Source organism: Scyliorhinus torazame, chromosome 6 (genome assembly GCF_047496885.1).
Source record: "Scyliorhinus torazame isolate Kashiwa2021f chromosome 6, sScyTor2.1, whole genome shotgun sequence".
Taxonomy (NCBI): domain Eukaryota; kingdom Metazoa; phylum Chordata; class Chondrichthyes; order Carcharhiniformes; family Scyliorhinidae; genus Scyliorhinus; species Scyliorhinus torazame.
In genome coordinates, this window is record NC_092712.1 from 302,178,759 (window position 1) to 302,199,188 (window position 20,430).

The 20,430-nt window shown below is 49.4% G+C and overlaps 1 protein-coding gene and 1 long non-coding RNA gene across 11 annotated transcripts in view; one reads left to right on the top strand and one right to left on the bottom strand.

The window, feature by feature from the left end:
• mylk4b (myosin light chain kinase family, member 4b) overlaps positions 1-20,430 on the bottom strand; it is a 237,836-nt gene that overhangs the window by 59,615 nt on the left and 157,791 nt on the right. For all 10 annotated transcript variants that reach the window (XR_011947879.1, XR_011947880.1, XM_072509930.1 and 7 more), the window contains 2 exons: positions 6,084-6,180; positions 5,287-6,001 (listed from right to left, as the gene is read on the bottom strand). Coding sequence is in view for 8 of the 10 variants with exons in the window: in XM_072509930.1 (XP_072366031.1) it covers positions 5,287-6,001; positions 6,084-6,180 (812 nt within the window). In the remaining 2 variants the exon portion in view is untranslated. The remainder of the gene's footprint in view (positions 1-5,286; positions 6,002-6,083; positions 6,181-20,430) is intronic.
• The window catches only part of LOC140425530 (uncharacterized), a 139,828-nt gene that overhangs the window by 47,304 nt on the left and 72,094 nt on the right, over positions 1-20,430 (top strand). The gene's annotated exons all lie outside the window — the stretch shown is intronic.

Sequence of the window (20,430 nt, forward strand, 5' to 3'; positions counted from 1 at the left end):
ACACACACCTGAAGGGTGGTCTCTCTCAGACACTCACACCTGAAGGATGGTCTCTCTCACTCACACACACCTGAAGGATGGTCTCTCTCAGACACACACACACACACCTGAAGGGTGGTGTCACAAACACACACACCTGAAGGATGGTCTCTCTCAGACACTCACACCTGAAGGATGGTCTCTCTCACTCACACACACCTGAAGGATGGTCTCTCTCAGACACACACACACCTGAAGGATGGTCTCTCTCAGACACACACACACACACCTGAAGGGTGGTGTCACAGACACTCACACCTGAAGGATGGTCTCTCTCAGACACACACACACACACCTGAAGGGTGGTGTCACAGACACACACACCTGAAGGATGGTCTCTCTCAGACACTCACACCTGAAGGATGGTCTCTCTCACTCACACACACCTGAAGGATGGTCTCTCTCAGACACACACACACACACCTGAAGGGTGGTGTCACAGACACACACACCTGAAGGATGGTCTCTCTCAGACACTCACACCTGAAGGATGGTCTCTCTCACTCACACACACCTGAAGGATGGTCTCTCTCAGACACACACACACCTGAAGGATGGTCTCTCTCAGACACACACACACACACCTGAAGGGTGGTGTCACAGACACACACACCTGAAGGATGGTCTCTCTCACTCACACACACCTGAAGGATGGTCTCTCTCAGACACACACACACCTGAAGGATGGTCTCTCTCACTCACACACACCTGAAGGATGGTCTCTCTCAGACACACACACACACACCTGAAGGGTGGTGTCACAGACACACACACCTGAAGGATGGTCTCTCTCACTCACACACACACCTGAAGGATGGTCTCTCTCAGACACTCACACCTGAAGGATGGTCTCTCTCCGACACTCACACCTGAAGGATGGTCTCTCTCAGACACTCACACCTGAAGGATGGTCTCTCTCAGACACACACACACACCTGAAGGGTGGTGTCACAGACACACACACCTGAAGGATGGTCTCTCTCACTCACACACACCTGAAGGATGGTCTCTCTCAGACACTCACACCTGAAGGATGGTCTCTCTCAGACACGCACACACACACCTGAAGGGTGGTGTCACAGACACACACACCTGAAGGGTGGTGTCACAGACACTCACACCTGAAGGATGGTCTCTCTCACTCACACACACCTGAAGGATGGTCTCTCTCAGACACTCACACCTGAAGGATGGTCTCTCTCAGACACACACACACCTGAAGGATGGTCTCTCTCACTCACACACACCTGAAGGATGGTCTCTCTCAGACACTCACACCTGAAGGATGGTCTCTCTCAGACACACACACACCTGAAGGATGGTCTCTCTCACTCACACACACACCTGAAGGATGGTCTCTCTCAGACACACACACACCTGAAGGATGGTCTCTCTCAGACACACACACCTGAAGGATGGTCTCTCTCAGACACACACACACCTGAACGATGGTCTCTCTCACTCACACACACCTGAAGGATGGTCTCTCTCAGACACACACACACACACCTGAAGGGTGGTGTCACAGACACACACACCTGAAGGATGGTCTCTCTCAGACACTCACACCTGAAGGATGGTCTCTCTCAGACACTCACACCTGAAGGATGGTCTCTCTCAGACACACACACACACCTGAAGGGTGGTGTCACAGACACACACACCTGAAGGATGGTCTCTCTCACTCACACACACCTGAAGGATGGTCTCTCTCAGACACACACACACCTGAAGGATGGTCTCTCTCACTCACACACACCTGAAGGATGGTCTCTCTCAGACACACACACACACACCTGAAGGGTGGTGTCACAGACACACACACCTGAAGGATGGTCTCTCTCACTCACACACACACCTGAAGGATGGTCTCTCTCAGACACTCACACCTGAAGGATGGTCTCTCTCAGACACTCACACCTGAAGGATGGTCTCTCTCAGACACTCACACCTGAAGGATGGTCTCTCTCAGACACACACACACACCTGAAGGGTGGTGTCACAGACACACACACCTGAAGGATGGTCTCTCTCACTCACACACACCTGAAGGATGGTCTCTCTCAGACACTCACACCTGAAGGATGGTCTCTCTCAGACACGCACACACACACCTGAAGGGTGGTGTCACAGACACACACACCTGAAGGATGGTCTCTCTCAGACACTCACACCTGAAGGATGGTCTCTCTCACTCACACACACCTGAAGGATGGTCTCTCTCAGACACTCACACCTGAAGGATGGTCTCTCTCAGACACACACACACCTGAAGGATGGTCTCTCTCACTCACACACACACCTGAAGGATGGTCTCTCTCAGACACACACACACCTGAAGGATGGTCTCTCTCAGACACACACACCTGAAGGATGGTCTCTCTCAGACACACACACACCTGAACGATGGTCTCTCTCACTCACACACACCTGAAGGATGGTCTCTCTCAGACACACACACACACACCTGAAGGGTGGTGTCACAGACACACACACCTGAAGGATGGTCTCTCTCACTCACACACACACCTGAAGGATGGTCTCTCTCACTCACACACACCTGAAGGATGGTCTCTCTCAGACACACACACACACACCTGAAGGGTGGTGTCACAGACACACACACCTGAAGGATGGTCTCTCTCACTCACGCACACCTGAAGGATGGTCTCTCTCAGACACTCACACCTGAAGGATGGTCTCTCTCAGACACACACACACCTGAAGGATGGTCTCTCTCACTCACACACACCTGAAGGATGGTCTCTCTCAGACACACACACACCTGAAGGATGGTCTCTCTCAGACACACACACACGCACCTGAAGGGTGGTGTCACAGACACTCACACCTGAAGGATGGTCTCTCTCACTCACACACACCTGAAGGATGGTCTCTCTCAGACACTCACACCTGAAGGATGGTCTCTCTCACTCACACACACCTGAAGGATGGTGTCACATACACACACACACACCTGAAGGATGGTCTCTCTCAGACACACTCACACCTGAAGGATGGTCTCTCTCAGACACACACACACCTGAAGGATGGTCTCTCTCAGACACACACACACGCACCTGAAGGGTGGTGTCACAGACACACACACCTGAAGGATGGTCTCTCTCACTCACACACACCTGAAGGATGGTCTCTCTCAGACACTCACACCTGAAGGATGGTCTCTCTCAGACACACACACACCTGAAGGATGGTCTCTCTCAGACACACACACACGCACCTGAAGGGTGGTGTCACAGACACACACACCTGAAGGATGGTCTCTCTCACTCACACACACCTGAAGGATGGTCTCTCTCAGACACTCCCACCTGAAGGATGGTCTCTCTCAGACACTCACACCTGAAGGATGGTCTCTCTCAGACACACACACACCTGAAGGATGGTCTCTCTCAGACACACACACACCTGAAGGATGGTCTCTCTCAGACACACACACACGCACCTGAAGGGTGGTGTCACAGACACACACACCTGAAGGATGGTCTCTCTCACTCACACACACCTGAAGGATGGTCTCTCTCAGACACACACACACCTGAAGGATGGTCTCACATACACACACACACACCTGAAGGATGGTCTCTCTCAGACACACACACACCTGAAGGATGGTCTCTCTCAGACACACACACACACATGATGGACAGTCCCCTGAATGCATGCACACACACAAGCATGCACACCAGGTGCTGACACGCTGCCGCTTTAGGTCCCACTCTCTGACCAGTAGTGACATTGGCCTGCTCCCTCCTGATGGTCACCTTAGCAGACTGGCCATTCTGACATGTACTGTGTGCTATCCATCTCTGCGAATAAGTAACATCTTCCCGAAAAGAGCCCCTGCTCACACCACGCTGACCCCACAAGTCAGGAGCAGCAGCTAAGCAGCCGCTGAGCCCACTACAGAGGAAACCAACACCCAGGGACATGATGGTTGCTATTCTGTCATGTATACTATACAACTACACGTGAGAGATTGGTCTTTAACCTTCTCAACAGGAGATAACTGGCAATGATATTTATGAGCGTGGTACACATATGCGACGCACGTCAGCACCGATTTCTGGAATATTAATCTCATTGCATAAAATTATATTTCAAACCCTGACGGATTGCTTTCAATAGCCACCAGGAGATTGATGCCAATTCCTGGAGATTCCTGACCATTCCCAACAACACTAAGCTCCATCCAGTACTGTTCAGAAATACTTTAAAAAGGAAAAATGCAAAATGGAGGAACACTTTCTTAGATTTCCGTATCTGTTGTCTCTCACTTTAAAAACCCCATTTTCTAAACTGGTGTGCCAGAGGATCAAGCAAGTACTCTGGTAAAGGTTTGGGGCAAGATCTTCCGGCTGTTCACACACCGATGGGTCTTCCGGTCCTGTTAACGGCCTTCCCGGCGGCGTGGGGTGGATTCAATGGGAAATCCCAATGACAACGATGGGACCAGGGGCCAACGGTGGGCTACCTCCTGCTGCCGAGAAACATGCGGGGAGGCCAGGGAATTTCACCCTTGATATCCAATGTGGCTTATTTATTGACCTATCTGTGCTACGCAAGGGGAACTCATTTATTTCTCCATTTGCTATGGGGTCAGAAAATTACTCTTGTTTTCCAAGGAAAGAATCAAGAAGCATTTCATTCCTTGCCACTGAGTTCTCTTTAAACCTTTTCAGCAGCGATAATGCACTGGTTTCCCACTCCGAGACACCAACACTTCCATTTTACAACAGAATAAGCGTCAACTCATTCTGAATAACATCATGGGAAACCTGCCATCCTAATCACTCTCCCCTCCTAATCACTCGCCCCCTCATTCATCCGGCATTTCAAAACAACTGGATGTGTCTTTTTAACCTCTTTTCATAAATGGAACAGGAAACTGAGTAGGTGAGGAGTGCTCCTTCCCAACTAGATGAGAGACTGAGGAATGTCGATAACGTGGATACTATTGTCCCTTCTGGAAGTGGTTTTAGCTCTGGGTTGAGGAGCCAGGGGCCTATTTTCTGATTCCAAAATAATGGGATGCCCTTTCTCGGATCGGGAGAAAATCAAATAACTCGAATGGGAAAATAACTCCTCCCTCTCAGAGCATTTTGTTCCTCTGAGGTACTTGTCTGGCTATGTATTTTCATAATGCTTTTCAAGTGATCCACCAGAAATGTGATTTTCATAAAATGTACACACTGTGGATAACCTAGTTTGATGGAGTTAAATTACCTGTTCAGCAAAACAGTGCAGTTCTTGCCATGACAGACAATATGTTGTTCTTCAGGTTCTTCTACCTGTGGCACGATGACTTTGGGGTCCTCAGTTATAGTAAGCTCTGTACCTTCAAGGCTGGCGTCATCAACCACTCCAATGCTTTCATCAACTTTTAGATCATTTTTTTCTATTTCTTCGTTTTCTTCACCGATTAATTCCTCCTTTCCATCTCCAGGCTCTGGTTCAGTCATTACGTCTTTCTCAACTTTTTCATCCTCCTCCTTCTCTTGTAATTTTTCCGGGAGCCTGTTCTCTCCTATTTTTTCACACAAGGCATCGCTTTTTTCCGTCCGTTCGTCATTTTGCCCATTGGCCCTTGATTGGTCCTTCGCCGTGGCAAAAGCCTCCCTCGGCTTTCTGTCACTTTGTTCCTCCACGACTACACCTTCCTTCTTTTCATCACTGGCGGAACTGTCCGAATCGGCTTCAGCAAACTCTGGAGTAAGAGCGGAGGAGGAGGTGCTCTCTGCTGCTCTGGGAGGCTGAGGTTCGAAGGCTCCAGCATCTTCTTCGATTGGCTTTCCTTGTAATTCCGATATGCTTGTGTGCTCTGCTGGGTCTTTGACACTGCTCTGATCCTCAAAGTCACTTGAGTTGTCCGCATTTTCTTTATTCAAGCTCTGGATCTTTTGGTGGGAGAAGACGTCGAGATCCTTCTGAGTGGATGGCTCTGGGAAAGCAAGATGGAGATATTAAATGGAGCGTTCTTTATTTTGTGTACCGTGCCATACTGACGAGGTATTTTTGCATACCTGTAGAATCAGGAGGTTTTGTCTTCTGATGGGACTTTATTTCTTTAATATTTAAACTTTGTTTCACTTTCACATCACTGGGCCGCTGATCTTTCACCTGCACAACGAGAAGAATTAATTAAACTTCCATCAAACTGGCGACCAGGGGAAACCTGTGCACTTTACAAAAGACCTCAACATTATAAGCTTTCATGCACGGTAATCTATTATAGCCACATTGATCATCAAAGATAAACGTCTAAAAACCTGGGGCAAAATTCTCCGGAAACGGCGCGATGTCCGCCGACTGGCGCCCAAAACGACGCCAATCAGACGGGCATCGCGCCGCCCCAAAGGTGCGGAATGCTCCGCATCTTTGGGGGCCGAGCCCCAACATTGAGGGGCTAGGCCGGCACCGGATGAATTTCCGCCCCGCCAGCTGGCGCGGAAATGACATCTCCGGGCGGCACATGCGCGGGAGCGTCAGCGGCCGCTGACAGCATTCCCGCGCATGCGCAGTGGAGGGAGTCTCTTCCGCCTCCGCCATGGTGGAGACCGTGGCAGAGGCGGAAGGGAAAGAGTGCCCCCACAGCACAGGCCCGCCCGCGGATCGGTGGGCCCCGTTCGCGGGCCAGGCCACCGTGGGGGCACCCCCCGGGGCCAGATCGCCCCGTGACCCCCCCCAGGATCCCGGAGCCCGCCCGCGCCGCCTTGTCCCGCCGGTAAGGTAGGTGATTTAATTTACGCCGACGGGACAGGCATTTTAGCGGCGGGACTTCGGCCCATTCGGGCCGGAGAATCGAGCGGGGGGGGGCCCGCCAACCTGCGCGGCGCAATTCCCGCCCCCGCCGAATATCCGGTGCCGGAGACTTCGGCAACCAGCGGGGGCGGGATTCACGCCAACCTCCGGCGATTCTCCGACCCGACGGGGGTCGGAGAATTTCGCCCCTGAATCAGAAAAATTACAGTAGGTTTCCTTGAATGTTTTGGGTGACTTGGCCAGAAATGCAACAACAGAATTCAATTTTCCCGTCTGACGTTTGCCTGAATTTTGTACTCAGGCAGATGAGAAATGTGCAATTTGCCCTGTTTTGGGCAATAAAGTTCAGCACCAAACATTCCTGACTACGTGCAGAGCAGCAGTTCCTCTGTCCCAACACTTTTTAAAAATTCTTTCATGGGATCTGGCCGTCACTGGCACAGCGATTGTGGCCCATCCCTAATTGCTCTTGAACTGAGTGCCTTGCTCGGCCATTTCAGAGGGCAGTTGAGAGACAACCACATTGTCGTGGGTCTGAAGTCACATGTAGGCCAGACCAGGTTGGGAAGGCCAAAAAAACAGATTTCCTTCTGTAAAGGACATCTGTGAACCAGATGGATTTTTACAACAATCAACAATGGTTTCCTGGTCACCATTACTGAGACACCCTTTTTTAAATTAAATATTCCACATTATTGACTGAATTTAAGGTCCATCAGCTGTCATATGTCCCCAGATCTTTACCCTGGGCCTACGAGATTATTAACCCAGTTTTGTCAGGGCCATGAAGAATCCAGCAAGTAACTTTATTTCCAACGAATGGAAGTAACTAAAACAGAAAGTAACTTTATTTCCAACGATATGTGCACAGTTCTGGTACCACACGGGCCAGCTCTATTTATACAGCTGCACTGCTAACGATTGCCCCTTCCCCCTTCATTGGGGAGCTCATATTCTTCAAGGAACAATTGCCTCGCGGAAATACCCACCGTGCATCTTCGCACTGCACGGAGGTGTTTCCTGTACGGGCTGCTGCTGCACACATTCCACCGCTTTGCCCTCATCCGCCGTCCGGACATGCCTTGGCGCGCCTCGTTACCATCTAGCAACGGAGGTCCGCACTGGATTAGGGAGGTGTCCTCTCCCTAAATCATGGGGATCTGGGGTGGAGGGTGATGCGCGCAGCAGTACCGTGTAACCACCATTTGCACCGGTTCGCGGGTGCCTAAGAACACCGCCGTTCTTGCGGTCTTGTGGAGTCCGTGAACCATGCCTATGTTGAATGTCCTAGGCTGCTCTCCCTTTTTACGTTTTTGACAACGTTGTTGTTGATGTTCTGTTTGCACTTCAGCCCCGCGCTCCTGGTCTACAGGCACCAGGTGCAGGGAAGGTGGAGGATCTGCTTGTGAACCTGCTCCTGGGCCTGGTGAAACTTGCCATAAACAGGTCCAGGCAGCGGGCGACCAAGGGGGTCGTCCAGCCGGACTGCCTGCCCCTCTTTCCCGGCTTCATTCGCAGCTGGGTGTCCCTGGAGAGGGAGCATGCGGTGTCCATGGGCACTCTCGAGGTCTTCCATGCCCGGTGGGCACCGCAGGGTTGGATTGCCTCTTTTCACATTTTGATTTGATCTTTGCGAACTTTCCGTTGTTCTTCGTTACTTTCGGGCAGTGCCCCCACCAGGAACAGCCCCTTTTAATTTGTCCCTGAGTTAATTTCTTTTATTATATTGTGTTCGATTGGACCCTAAAATATAACAATTGTCCCCATCCAATAGGATTCGGGCAGGTCCCCCTCATTGGCATTGAGCAGTGGGTCCACCTTGGACTCCTGAAATCGGGAGGGGGGGGAGAGGCAGGTCTTCGCTGAGTTATCTTCATGAGTGTGTGGTGAGCTTAAAAACACTTCCAGCGGTCAGGCTCCGAAGCGTTAATTCTGGTCCCAGCGGTTACATCACCAATTGTGTCGGGAATTGCTTCCAATTCTCACCAGCAGCCTGCACGTCCTGGATCGCGGAACGAATAGCACTCCCAACGGAAATCCAAATCTCTTCATGTTCAGTCCCGGCGGGAACTCTTCGGGCAAGATTCTCCGGTCCTCCAGCACCCTGTTTCTCAGCCTCGCGCCATTCACTGTCGGCGAGATTTTATCTTCCCGCCGATTGTCCATAGAATTTTCCATTGTAACCACCCCACTCCGCTGGGAAACCCGCTGACGGGGCTGTGCCGAAGGCAGGAAAAGTGAATCGGAACAGCTGGAGAATTCGGCCTACGTCTCCCAGATAGAGAACCCAGTCCATTGTTTCCCAATCATGAGGATGAATTGGCTAAGAATTAAACATTATGGGCGCAATCGAACGGTCATGCTGCGCCCGAAAAACAGCTCGTCAAGGCGCAGCGTGGCCGATAGAAGCCGAGGGACCCCTAAATCTAATGCTATCTCATGTGACATTACGATGTGAATCCCGCCTATTGTGGCCGGATCACTTTTTGGCAAATCTGCATATTAAAGCGAGACAGCTAGTCTAACTTAAATATGCAGTCTCCCGAGGTACCCCGAGGCTGGGATCTATCCCCTTCACCTCGGAGACCTTGGACACGTGCCGTTCAGTGCTGGTCTCCCCAAACAGGGACCAAATGGAACAACACTTATGGGGGTCTCCCAGGGGATTGGGTGCATGCTGTTTGGGCAGGGTGGCACCCTTGCACTGCCAGCCTGGCTGTGCCACTTGGGTGCCAGGCTGGCATTGCCAAGGTGTCCATGTGGCACTGGCAGGGGCATTGCCGGGATTGTCGGGATACAGGAGGGAGATAGAGAACCTAGTGGAATGGTATAATGACAACAATCTCTCCCTCAATGTCAGCAAAACTAAAGAACTGGTCGTTGACTTCAGGAAGCAGGACACACCTCTGTCTGCATCAATGGTGTCGAGGTGGAGATGGTTGACAGCTTCAAATTCCGAGGTGTACACATCACCAACAAACTGTCCTGGTCCACCCACATCGACGCTACCACCAAGAAATCAGAACAGAGCCTATACTTCCTCAGGAAACTATAGAAATTCGGCATGTCCTCATTGATCTTACCAACTTTTACAGGTACACCATAGAAAGCATCCTATCGGGCTGCATCACAGCCTGGTATGGCAACTGCTTGCACCAAGCCAGGAAGAAACTACAGAGAGTCGTGAACACAGCCCAGTACATCACACAAATCTGCCTCCCATCCATCGATTCTGTCTACACCCCCCGCTGCCTTGGGAATGCGGGCAGCATAATCAAAGACCCCTCCCACCCGGCTTACTCACTCTTCCAACTTCTTCCATCGGGCAGGAGATACAAAAGTCTGAGAACACGTACGGACAGACTCAAAAACAGCTTCTTCCCCACTGTCACCAGACTCCTAAACGACCCTCTTACATACTGATCTGATCTCTTCACACATCTTCTCTACTGAGTAGTACCTGTATGCTTCACCCAAAGCCTGTATATATGTATTTACATTGTGCATTCTTTGTTTGCCCTATTATGTATTTTCTTTTCGTGTACAGAATGATCTGTTTGAACTGCACGCAGAATACTTTTGACTGTACCTCAGTACACGTATAAACCATTCCAATCCAATCTAATCCAGGGTGCAAGATGCAGTTGGGCTCGCCATCTCCCAGAGGCAGATTGGAGGCATCCTGGTTGTTTGGTAACTTTTACGCCCTCTAAACATCACCCCTCACACCCTGTCACATTCCCTATACTTCCTATGCCCAGGCTTTTAAGCAGATTATGTGAATAAGTTTGTTTCCACAGCTGCAAAGAGCTGCTGATTGACAACTTAAAGCGGCTATAAGTTACTTTTCTCTCTTTTGCCAATATCTCCGAGCTTATTTGTCAGGATTAAGGGTTGTGAATTGTTTAAAGCTTCTGCTGTTGATAGTTTAATGGTCTATGCGATTGACACATTTATAGCGTTGCAAAAACACCAGTTCCTTTCAAAGAAAATGAAGAGCTTCTTTTTTCTAAATAGTTTCACACATGCCATTATTATTGTCAAGCTCATTGGTTCTATACTTGGTGTATACTTGGGGAATGGGCATTGAACAACCATGAGTTGGCATGGAGGATATGGGGGCCATGGGGGTGGGTAGGGGCATTGAGATGGCATAAGAGCTATAAGGAGTCATGGGGTGGGTATGGGGTCATGTGTTGGCATGGCAGGGACATGGGTGAGATTTTTTGACCTTTCCTTTCAAATGGTTCCTGAATCCAGGCTGTAGTTTGTGGGCTGGATTCTCCGACGCCGAAATCACTCCAACTCCTTTGAAAATATCATTGTATATCCGCTACCGAAGTTTCATATTATGTATTACCTGAGAAAGGACGCACTAGCGCTGGAGGGTGTGCAGAGGAGATTCACTAGGTTCATCCCAGAGCTGAAGGGGTTGGATTACGAGGAGAGGTTGAGTAGACTGGGACTGTACTTGTTGGAATTTAGAAGGATGCGGGGGGGATCTTATAGAAACGTATAAAATTATGAAGGGAATGGATAGGATAGATGCGGGCAGGTTGTTTCCACTGGCGGGTGAAAGCAGAACTAGGGGGCATAGCCTCAAAATAAGGGGAAGTAGATTTAGGATTGAGCTTCGGAGGAACTTCTTCACCCAAAGGGTTGTGAATCTATGGAATTCCTTGCCCAGTGACGCAGTTGAGGCTCCTTCATTAAATGTTTTTGAGATAAAGATAGATAGTTTTTTTGAAGAATAAAGGGATTAAGGGTTATGGTGTTCGGGCCAGAAAGTGGAGCTGAGTCCAAAAAAGATCAGCCATGATCTCATTGAATGGCGGAGAAGGCTCGAGGGGCCGGATGGCCTACTCCTGCTCCTAGTTCTTATGTAAGCAATGTGGTTTTTTAATGTTGCAGTGGTGATGCTCATTGATGAGGTCGTGAGGCTCGTGAGTTTAAGCATAACATTTTTTATTGATCGGTTTTAACTATGTACAGTTCCCAATATGTTCTTGCATGGAGTTGTTCCATGTATTACGGGCCAGGGTTTAGAGAACCCCAAAGTATATCATGGAGTTCACCTGACCCACAACTTTTAATAGATTTTGGTTATGGGGAGCACAAGGGCCCACTTTACAAGTGTGATGCAACAGAGAACTAAAAGTAGTTTTTAAACAAAAACAATGTTTATTCTATGAATTGAGTTAACATTTTATAATCACACAGTAAACATCTTATCAACTACCAACACACGTAACCCCACAGATACAATACTCTATTGATAACCCTTAACAACTTCCCAAACAACATCCATAAGCTAAACCCTTTCAAAATAAAGATAGCAGGTTTAAATGCTCTACAGAAACAGGTATTACTTTGTAATCATCAATGAACTGAAGACATTCTCTAGCTTGTAGAGAGAAAGATCATTTTACATATCTACTTGCTTTGACTGCAGCTCTCCTACTCTGAAAACTAAACTAAACACACTGCAGCTGCCAGCTCAAAACAAAAGTAAAAGATAGACAGACAGCCCAGCTCTACCCACACACTGACATCACTGCAGCTATTCGATAAACACCCATTTCTTAAAGATACACTCCCATGACACATGCAGGCTTGCTGCTTACCAAGTTCTGTCCTAGACTGTGCTCCGACCATGTGACTACTTACATACATCACCCTGTGGACAGTGCCACACCCCGGTCACACATTTACCCTATCACTGCCAAGCACCTTACATTGTAATGCATGCCGGCACATATCATCGCAACACAACAAAGTCTTGGCATGGATTTCTCCATTCTGGAGTCTAAGTGCTCCTGCCAACTGGTCTCTGCTGGCAAAAGGAGCAGCGCCCAGGTGCGAATCTCTCTCCTTCATTGTGCAAATTTATGCATAGGGAAGAATTCACCAGATTTCGTCAGAGGCCCAGTATAGGGCCACCATTTTGAGTGGACAGCCTAATACTGAGGTCCAGCGGTGGGCCCCCTCCCCCACCATAACGCAAATCCAGCACACCATCTCTCCCCAGCCACCCCCCCACCCCCACTGACAAGTCGGAGAATTGACCCCCACCATCACAGGAATAATGGGCCACCCCCAACCCCACAGCATGCACGCATGAGGGTGACCTGACCCTCCCATGATCCCCCCTTCCCCCAGCCCCCCACGTCAGAACCCTCATCAAAGAATCCCAACAGAGATACCTCCATCGGAACATCCATTGGAGAACTCCAGAGACCTCTATCAGGGACATCCATCAGAGACCCCCAACACTGACCCCCATCAGACCCCCATCAGAGAACCCCCATTAAAGACCCCCAACAGAGATCCCCCAATAGAGACCCCCATCAGAACTTTCATCAGAGACCCCCCAGATACTCATCAGAAACCCCCCAGAGACCCCTAGAGCAACTAAGTGCTTTCACTTCCTCTTTTTCACAGCAGAAAGCACTTAGCTGCTTTTGATGTGTTGAGAACCTGTCAATCATAGCTTCAATGTTTGTAAATATTGTGGTTAGCATCAAAGCAGGGTACTTGAGATGAAGGGAAAGATAGATCAACAATTCACCAAGCATCTCTCTATGGAGTAATAGAACTGTCAATTACTGACTAATGCGATGTATTGCTGTGTGAAACTGAATGGAAGATTTGCATTTCAAAGGCTGTCAAGGGATTCAAAGCCCTGTGATGTATACTTGGCTTTCAAAGAGCCTTTGACACTTGGGCGGGGTGGGGGGGTGTGGGGGGGAATGGAGGCTCAGGCTTCCAGCCTGTTAATGAAATGGAGATGGGTGCAAATCACCAATTTCTAGCATCCCACCAGAGCGGGGCAGCTAGTGAGCTGAGGCCACCAGCAGTGAATCGGAGCATCCTAACAGGCGGCACCGAATCCATTTTTCCCTCAAACTCCATTCTCTGCCCTATCGAGAATCCCAATACCGGCGATGGACAATCCACCCCCTTATGTCTTCCCAGTGTCTTCACAATCTCGGTCTGCCACGTGCGAAGGAATGGTCGTGATACTCCGTTTCTGGTACTTGGGTCGCGTGATGAAGTTCCTTCTCTTTCCAACATTTCAATTCAGCATCATTTTCATCGGCCATTTTATCGTATTGGTTCTCGTGCTTTTCTATTAACGTGACCATTCCAGCAATCTAGATAGGCCGGAATTCCCCGGACGTTGTGATTTTCTGTTTGTGCCAGCAGCATACCCCACCCGTGGATTTCCCTGCAGAATGGGATGTCTTCAATGGGAAATCCCATTGACAAGCGGCGAGAACAGAGAGTTGCCACCACCAGCAAATGACACACCACCGGAGAATCCAACCCATAATCTCAGTTTCTTCCTCTATCTGAATTGTTGATTCTTCTCAATTTCAATGTTTTTACCTCTTCAGTTAGTTTCTCACTGTCAAGCTGCCCTTCTTCAAGGTCTTATCTTCCAATTCAATTCTTCACTGGACTTTTCATTTTCTAGCTGCTTTCCCATGGAGTTCATTAATTTGTCTCATTAATTTCTCTTTCTGTTTGACTTCATTTTGTATATTTTTTGCAACTTTTTTTTCAATTTTGTCAATCCCTTCACCTTGTTCTTCTAATGTCTTTAGAGCTTTAACTTTTTCCATTGATCCCTCTTTATGTTCAGTAGTTCCTAGTTTCTTTTGAAGTCTTTGATTTCTGCGTTTCTTCTGAGGGGAATCTGTCACATTCTTACTGGACAGTTACATTTCACAAACGGAACCTACATTTCTACTGGTCTTTACTTCAGCCAAACCCTTTTGATTTCACTGTTGGGTCAGGTCTGTCTCCGAAAAAGCGTTGACGTGTTTCCATTCTGCAACTCCCTCGTTGACCTTCTTGCAGGATCTCTTGTTGCCCTCCTTCTGGGGTCTTTCATTACCCTCCTTCTGGGGTCTTCATTTGATCATTTCCTCGGGTCCTCTATTGTCCCATTTATGATGTCGTCATTGCCTCTTCTTTGAGGTCTTCAGAGCCTAAGGCCTTTTTTTGAGAGTTCCCTCTATCTGGGGACTTCTCTAATTTTCCTGTCCATAGCCATTTGTTCCTTCTTGAGGTTGCCGCTTTAAGTGTATTGCCACTTTCAATGTACTGCCACTTTATTTTTCAGCAGCCTACAGCAGCTGCATGTATCTGTGCCTAAAGAGGACTCTACCCTGCGCCCCCCCCCCCACCACCTCCTCCCCCCTCCCCCGAGGTGATTACCCACTCTGAGTCCCAATTGATCATCCAGGCCAGGTGACCCTTATTCTGCTGTGTTGCCCTTCAAGGGACAATCACCACAAATCACTGCAGTTATGGTGACAGAACAATGGAGGTGCTCCAAGTTACATAATTACTTGTGCTGTCTGACAATATTTAATGGTCCTCAGAGCTGGGCAGTGCCACCTTTCCAAACGGCAGTACAGAGGGCTAATCATAATCTGGGTGTCGACTACACGTTAGAAGCAGGTGTCATTGGCGCAACCTGGAGATGAAGGTGTGAGCACATGAGAAAACGGTGATCATTTTATAATTACATAACAAGTAATGTTACCAAAGGCAGATTTACAAAACACTTCACTTAGCAACAGATCCATCATTCAGAGTGTCCACAGTGATGCTCTAATTCTCAAACTTCTTGTTGAAACATGGGCCCAACGTCGGTTGATCTTTTAGTGTAACACCAGAATAATCGCCTGAACACAGCATCTCCACCACAATTTTACACGAGACATTAACTGGAGCAAGGGCGATCAATATTGAGACAAGTAATCACTCAACAAATAGTGAGCGGAACAGATGGTCATTGCTAAAAATAATAAAGTTTTACAATGTTCATTCCGTAATTGAATATGTGTGCTCGAACCTTATGGCAGAAGTTTGAAGTCATTTTTGGCACCAGAGTCGGTTTTCCGCAATTCACAGCATCTCTTTAGTCGTTTGGAAATACACTGTGAGGGCGCAGCAGATTGGAGTTTGTTTCTGCTTCAAGGCTATCTGCTTCTTTTTGGCCAACTTAATTTTAAAGAAGTGATACTGCTTGAATTAAAAACGAATGTTTGTTTTCATGGGAAATAAAAGAAATTAAATATTTAAATCCCTGCGACTGGAGGAGTCGGTGTGTGTGTGTGTGTGGGTGGGGGGCACACATAAAATATAAGGGGTGACAATTCTATCACTTCCCCGGGCACGCCCAAGCTGCTCCCATGGATCAGTGGGTGGGCGTGTGTCAAAGTTGGAGGTCACACCCCCACACCACCCCCCCACCTCCCCCGGCCCATATTTAAATAACTTATTAAAGGTCAATTGGCTTCTCAGCAGCAGATAATAAGCAGCCCCCAGAAGAAAATGTTTGGATAATTGAGAAGGAGAAGGGGGTGCATGATTCAGGGGCTGCCCTTTGCACATTAGAGGCACCCCCTCCAAGATTTTATCATCCCCCTTTTGTTCCTCCCCGCCTCATCTTCAAAACATGTCACCCCCACTTCCCTCTCACCACCTCACTACCCCCCCACCCCCCCACACCCATGCCACTTGATTCCCTTCCCACCCAAGACCTCTGACCTCTGACCTACCACCGACACCATGGCTGGCTACCTCATGGGTCTTCTTTCTGTTCAGGCACCGCCCACTACTCAAGTTGGTGCTGCTGGCCAATCGGGCAGGCCGACAGCTCTCGAGAGCGGGACATCCTCGCACTCAGGGGCTGAAGCCCCGTTTTTGGACTGCTCGGACCGCAGGCTGAATGGCTGGCTTCTCCTCGGTGCAGGCCGATTCTTGTGACGTTGGGGGTGTGGTGGGTGGATGGCGAGTAGTCTGCAACCACCACCCCCCACCCCCCCACATCACCCCCCCCCCCCCCCTCCCACCCCCCCACTCCATAAAATCTAGCCCGAACAGTTTGTTTTCAGGAACTTCCATTGAACTAGTTAGCTTCTCAAAAATTATTTGGAGCAGAATTGTTGCGACATAATTCAACAAAACTGTGCTTTTTATTTTCTCTCCAATCAATTCTCCAATACTTTATCTACACAGGTTATGCGAACTAAGGTTCCATCTTTGGACAGCTACCGTAGGCTTCCTGAGATACGAGGCTCCTGACGGTAACGAGGAGGTATATAGTATTCACTTTTAACCATAGAATAGAATCCCTACAGTGCAGAAGGAGGCCATTCAGCCCATCGAATCTGCACCAATCGTCCGAAAGAGCACCCCACTTAGGCCCACTACCCCGCCCTATCCCTGCCATCCCGTAACCACACCTAACCTTTAGAAACTAAGGGGCAATTGATCATGGCCAATCCACCTAACCTGCCAATTTTGGACTGTGGGAGGAAACCGGAGCACCTGGAGGAAACCAACGCAGACACGGGGAGAACATATAAACTCCGCACAATCACCCATGGCCAGAATTGAACCCGGGTCCCTGGCGCAGTGAGGGAGCAGTGCTAACCTGTGTTCTACTGTGCCACCCTCTTTTCTGAGTGTTGTAAAATGCAGAGGTCAATAAGGAAACTATAATAAGAAAGATAACATCGGGGCAGCACGGTGGCGCAGTGGGTTAGCCCTGCTGCCTCACCGCGCCGAGGTCCCAGGTTCGATCCCGGCTCTGGGTCACTGTCCATGTGGAGTTTGCATATTCTCCCCGTGTTTGCGTGGGTTTCATCCCCACAACCCAAAGACGTGCAGGCTAGGTGGATTGGCCACAGTAAATTGCCCCTTAATTGGAAAAATAAATAAATGAATTGGGTACGCTAAATTTATTTAAAAAAAAGAAAGGTAGCATCAATTCTGCTGGTTTCTCCCTATTCCGTTTCTACACCAGTGTCAAATACAACAGTGAATGTATCATCATTTCACAATGACCACATACCCGGGAAACTGGTAATAATGCAAGAGATCAGGATGCACAGCTGGAGACTCCCAGGACTGGCCTGCGTCCACGATGGGAGGCTTGGCAAGGAGCAGGATTGCTCTTTCATGATCTGCACTTGTGATGTTTAAAACATCAGTAAAAACAATAATTTGGGTCTGCTGTTATAATTTGGTCATCGTAGAACTGCTATAACTGCTGCCACAGTTAAATATCAGGGTCTAGAAAGACCACAGGCGGGATTTGCCATTAGCTGAGTCTGAAATTGCGGAACGCGATTGGGAGGAGAATAGGTTCCGACGCTAAAGTCAGGGCGGGCGCCAATTTGACGGCAAATCACTATTCTCTGTCGCCTTGACAGCGGCATCAACGCGGTCCAGGACGCACATGCAGTCAGCACCGTTTGGATATCAGTAGCGGGCCTGACCCTGTGTTCTCCGAGTCCTCCGCGATGCTCCACCTCCGATAGGCCGAGTCCCCGATGGCGCGGTTCACTTGTGCTTTTACAAATCGTGAAACTGGCGTGGCGGCTGCTGAGGGAGGGAGAGGGGGTACGGAGAGTGTCCAACATCGTCATAGTTTGCTGACAGTTGTGCCACTGGCTGCGGGGTTTCTGCCAGGACTGGGGGTAGCAGGGGGTGGCCAGGAGGTGGGCTGCTGGGTCAGGGCGGATGGACACAGAACACCATTGCCGCAGCCGGCAAGGCAGCCATGCAGCTGCGGACACCACTGACAGCCCACATTGAACTTAGAGCTACGGGTCCCCCCCCACCCAGGCCATCCCTCTAGGTGCCTGAGATACCCTCAATTACAACTCGAGAGAGATGATTGGTAATACAAAGGCTTTAATTAGCAGAGAACCAGTCAGCTACCGAGAGGTGTGCTCACTGCACACTGCCCACTGGACATTACCTTATATATGGCTCCCTGGGGGGTGGGGCCGGAGGCGGAGTCCCCCAGGGTTCCAAACCCGGTCTTAAAGGGATCATTACATTAAAGGTGCCGTAACCATTCATCACAGTGCCCTCTGGCCCCAGCTGACCCAACAGCTGTATGGGAGCGCTCCAGCGCAGCCAGTGCCATCTTGTTGGCTGGGATGAGTGTGTGTGTGGAGTGAAGTGTGTATGTGCGGCTGCAGCTTGTCAGCCTCCTGAGTGCCAATTGCGGACCCGGTGAATCCCGCACCGTTTCTTATTGGAATCGATTGTGTTCCCCGTGGCGCCGGTGCGAGCCCCTCAATGGTAGCTGAATCAGTCCAGGTTCGGCACCAGTTTTGCTGTCGTGAAAGTCCACGAATCCTGACCCAGTGTCAACACTTAGTCTCAGGAATGGAGAATACCACCCCACAACTTTAAACCAAGGGAGGACAGTCTGGCTTCAGTACGGAGTCTGGAAATGCTGCTTTTTTCACCCACCTACGAGCCGGTCATGAACCATAATGCACATTATCACTGCTGCCACCTAGTGCCTGATACACAGGTAGAACACAGGGGTCAACGGCAGCTGGTTTACCGGATCAACAGTAATTAATGGAAACAGAAGGTGGTGAATGGACTGTCCAGACACTTGAGACTAAATTGCCCCTTAGTGTCGAGGGATGTGCAGGTTAGATTATGGGGATGAGGGCGGGCTGAGCGGAGGAGTGGGCCTGGGTAGAGCTCTCTTTCGGAGGGTCGGTGCAGACTCGAGGGGCCAAATGGCCTCCTTCTACACATAGATCCTATGATTCTACAAACCTCCGCAATTTAAGAGGACATTAGGGAGATATCCAACACGAAAGTCAAATGAGAGATCTCGATAGCGAATTTTTAGTCAGGTGAACTGCCAAATCACCTTTCCTTGTTCATGCACATGATCATGTTCCAATGAAAGGGCTGCTGTTTGCAAATGTATTTGTTTTCATGGGTGGATGTGGATGGTGCTGACAAAGTCACATTCAGTCTCTGTACTGAGTGGGCTGGATTTGTACAGGGGGATAGTGGGACTACCTCTCTGATGGAGGCAGAAGGCCCACCTCAAGCCAATTCCGACCAATCAAATGGCCGGTAGCTTTATGTACCCAACCGAGCCATGGGGGGATTAGTGGCCATTGCTGAGACTGCAGCCAGGCCCAAATAAGGCCTGCTGCAATGCAGTCTGGGCATTAAGGTAATTCAGGAATTTTCTGGGGCCAGGCTGAGGTGTTCAGGGCAGGGGGTGGGGGGAGGGGGTTGGGGGAGGGAAACATGGAGGTGGACAGGCCTTGGGACCAGCCTCCATAAGCACAGGAGGCTGGAAAAGGTGCAAACCACCACCATCTTGACCAGCCATCCGCTCATTCATTGAAAGCTGTCAAGCTGGACAGCAGCTTCCAGCCACCAGGGGTAAAATCCCCATGACAGTGGGAGGAGGCCCTTAAGTAATCACTAATTGACCACTTGGAATGGTGCCTATGACATGACACCCAGTTCTGGGGCACCTCCTGCTTGCCAACCTAGCCCAGATGGCCGTGAAATCCTGTTGAGTTACCCTCTAGTAAAACACCTCATGGTGATGGTTCAAAGGTGCATTGCAAGCAAAGCATGTCACTGCGCCACATAGGTCGATATGAGGTCAGATAAACAAAACCGTGGTCACGGAGTTATGCTTTAAGGGAGGTTTGTTACAGTGAGAATGTGGGGACAAATCTAAAGGTGATTAAGAGTCAACCACAATGTTGTGGGACTGGAGTCACATACAAGTCAGACCAGGGAAGA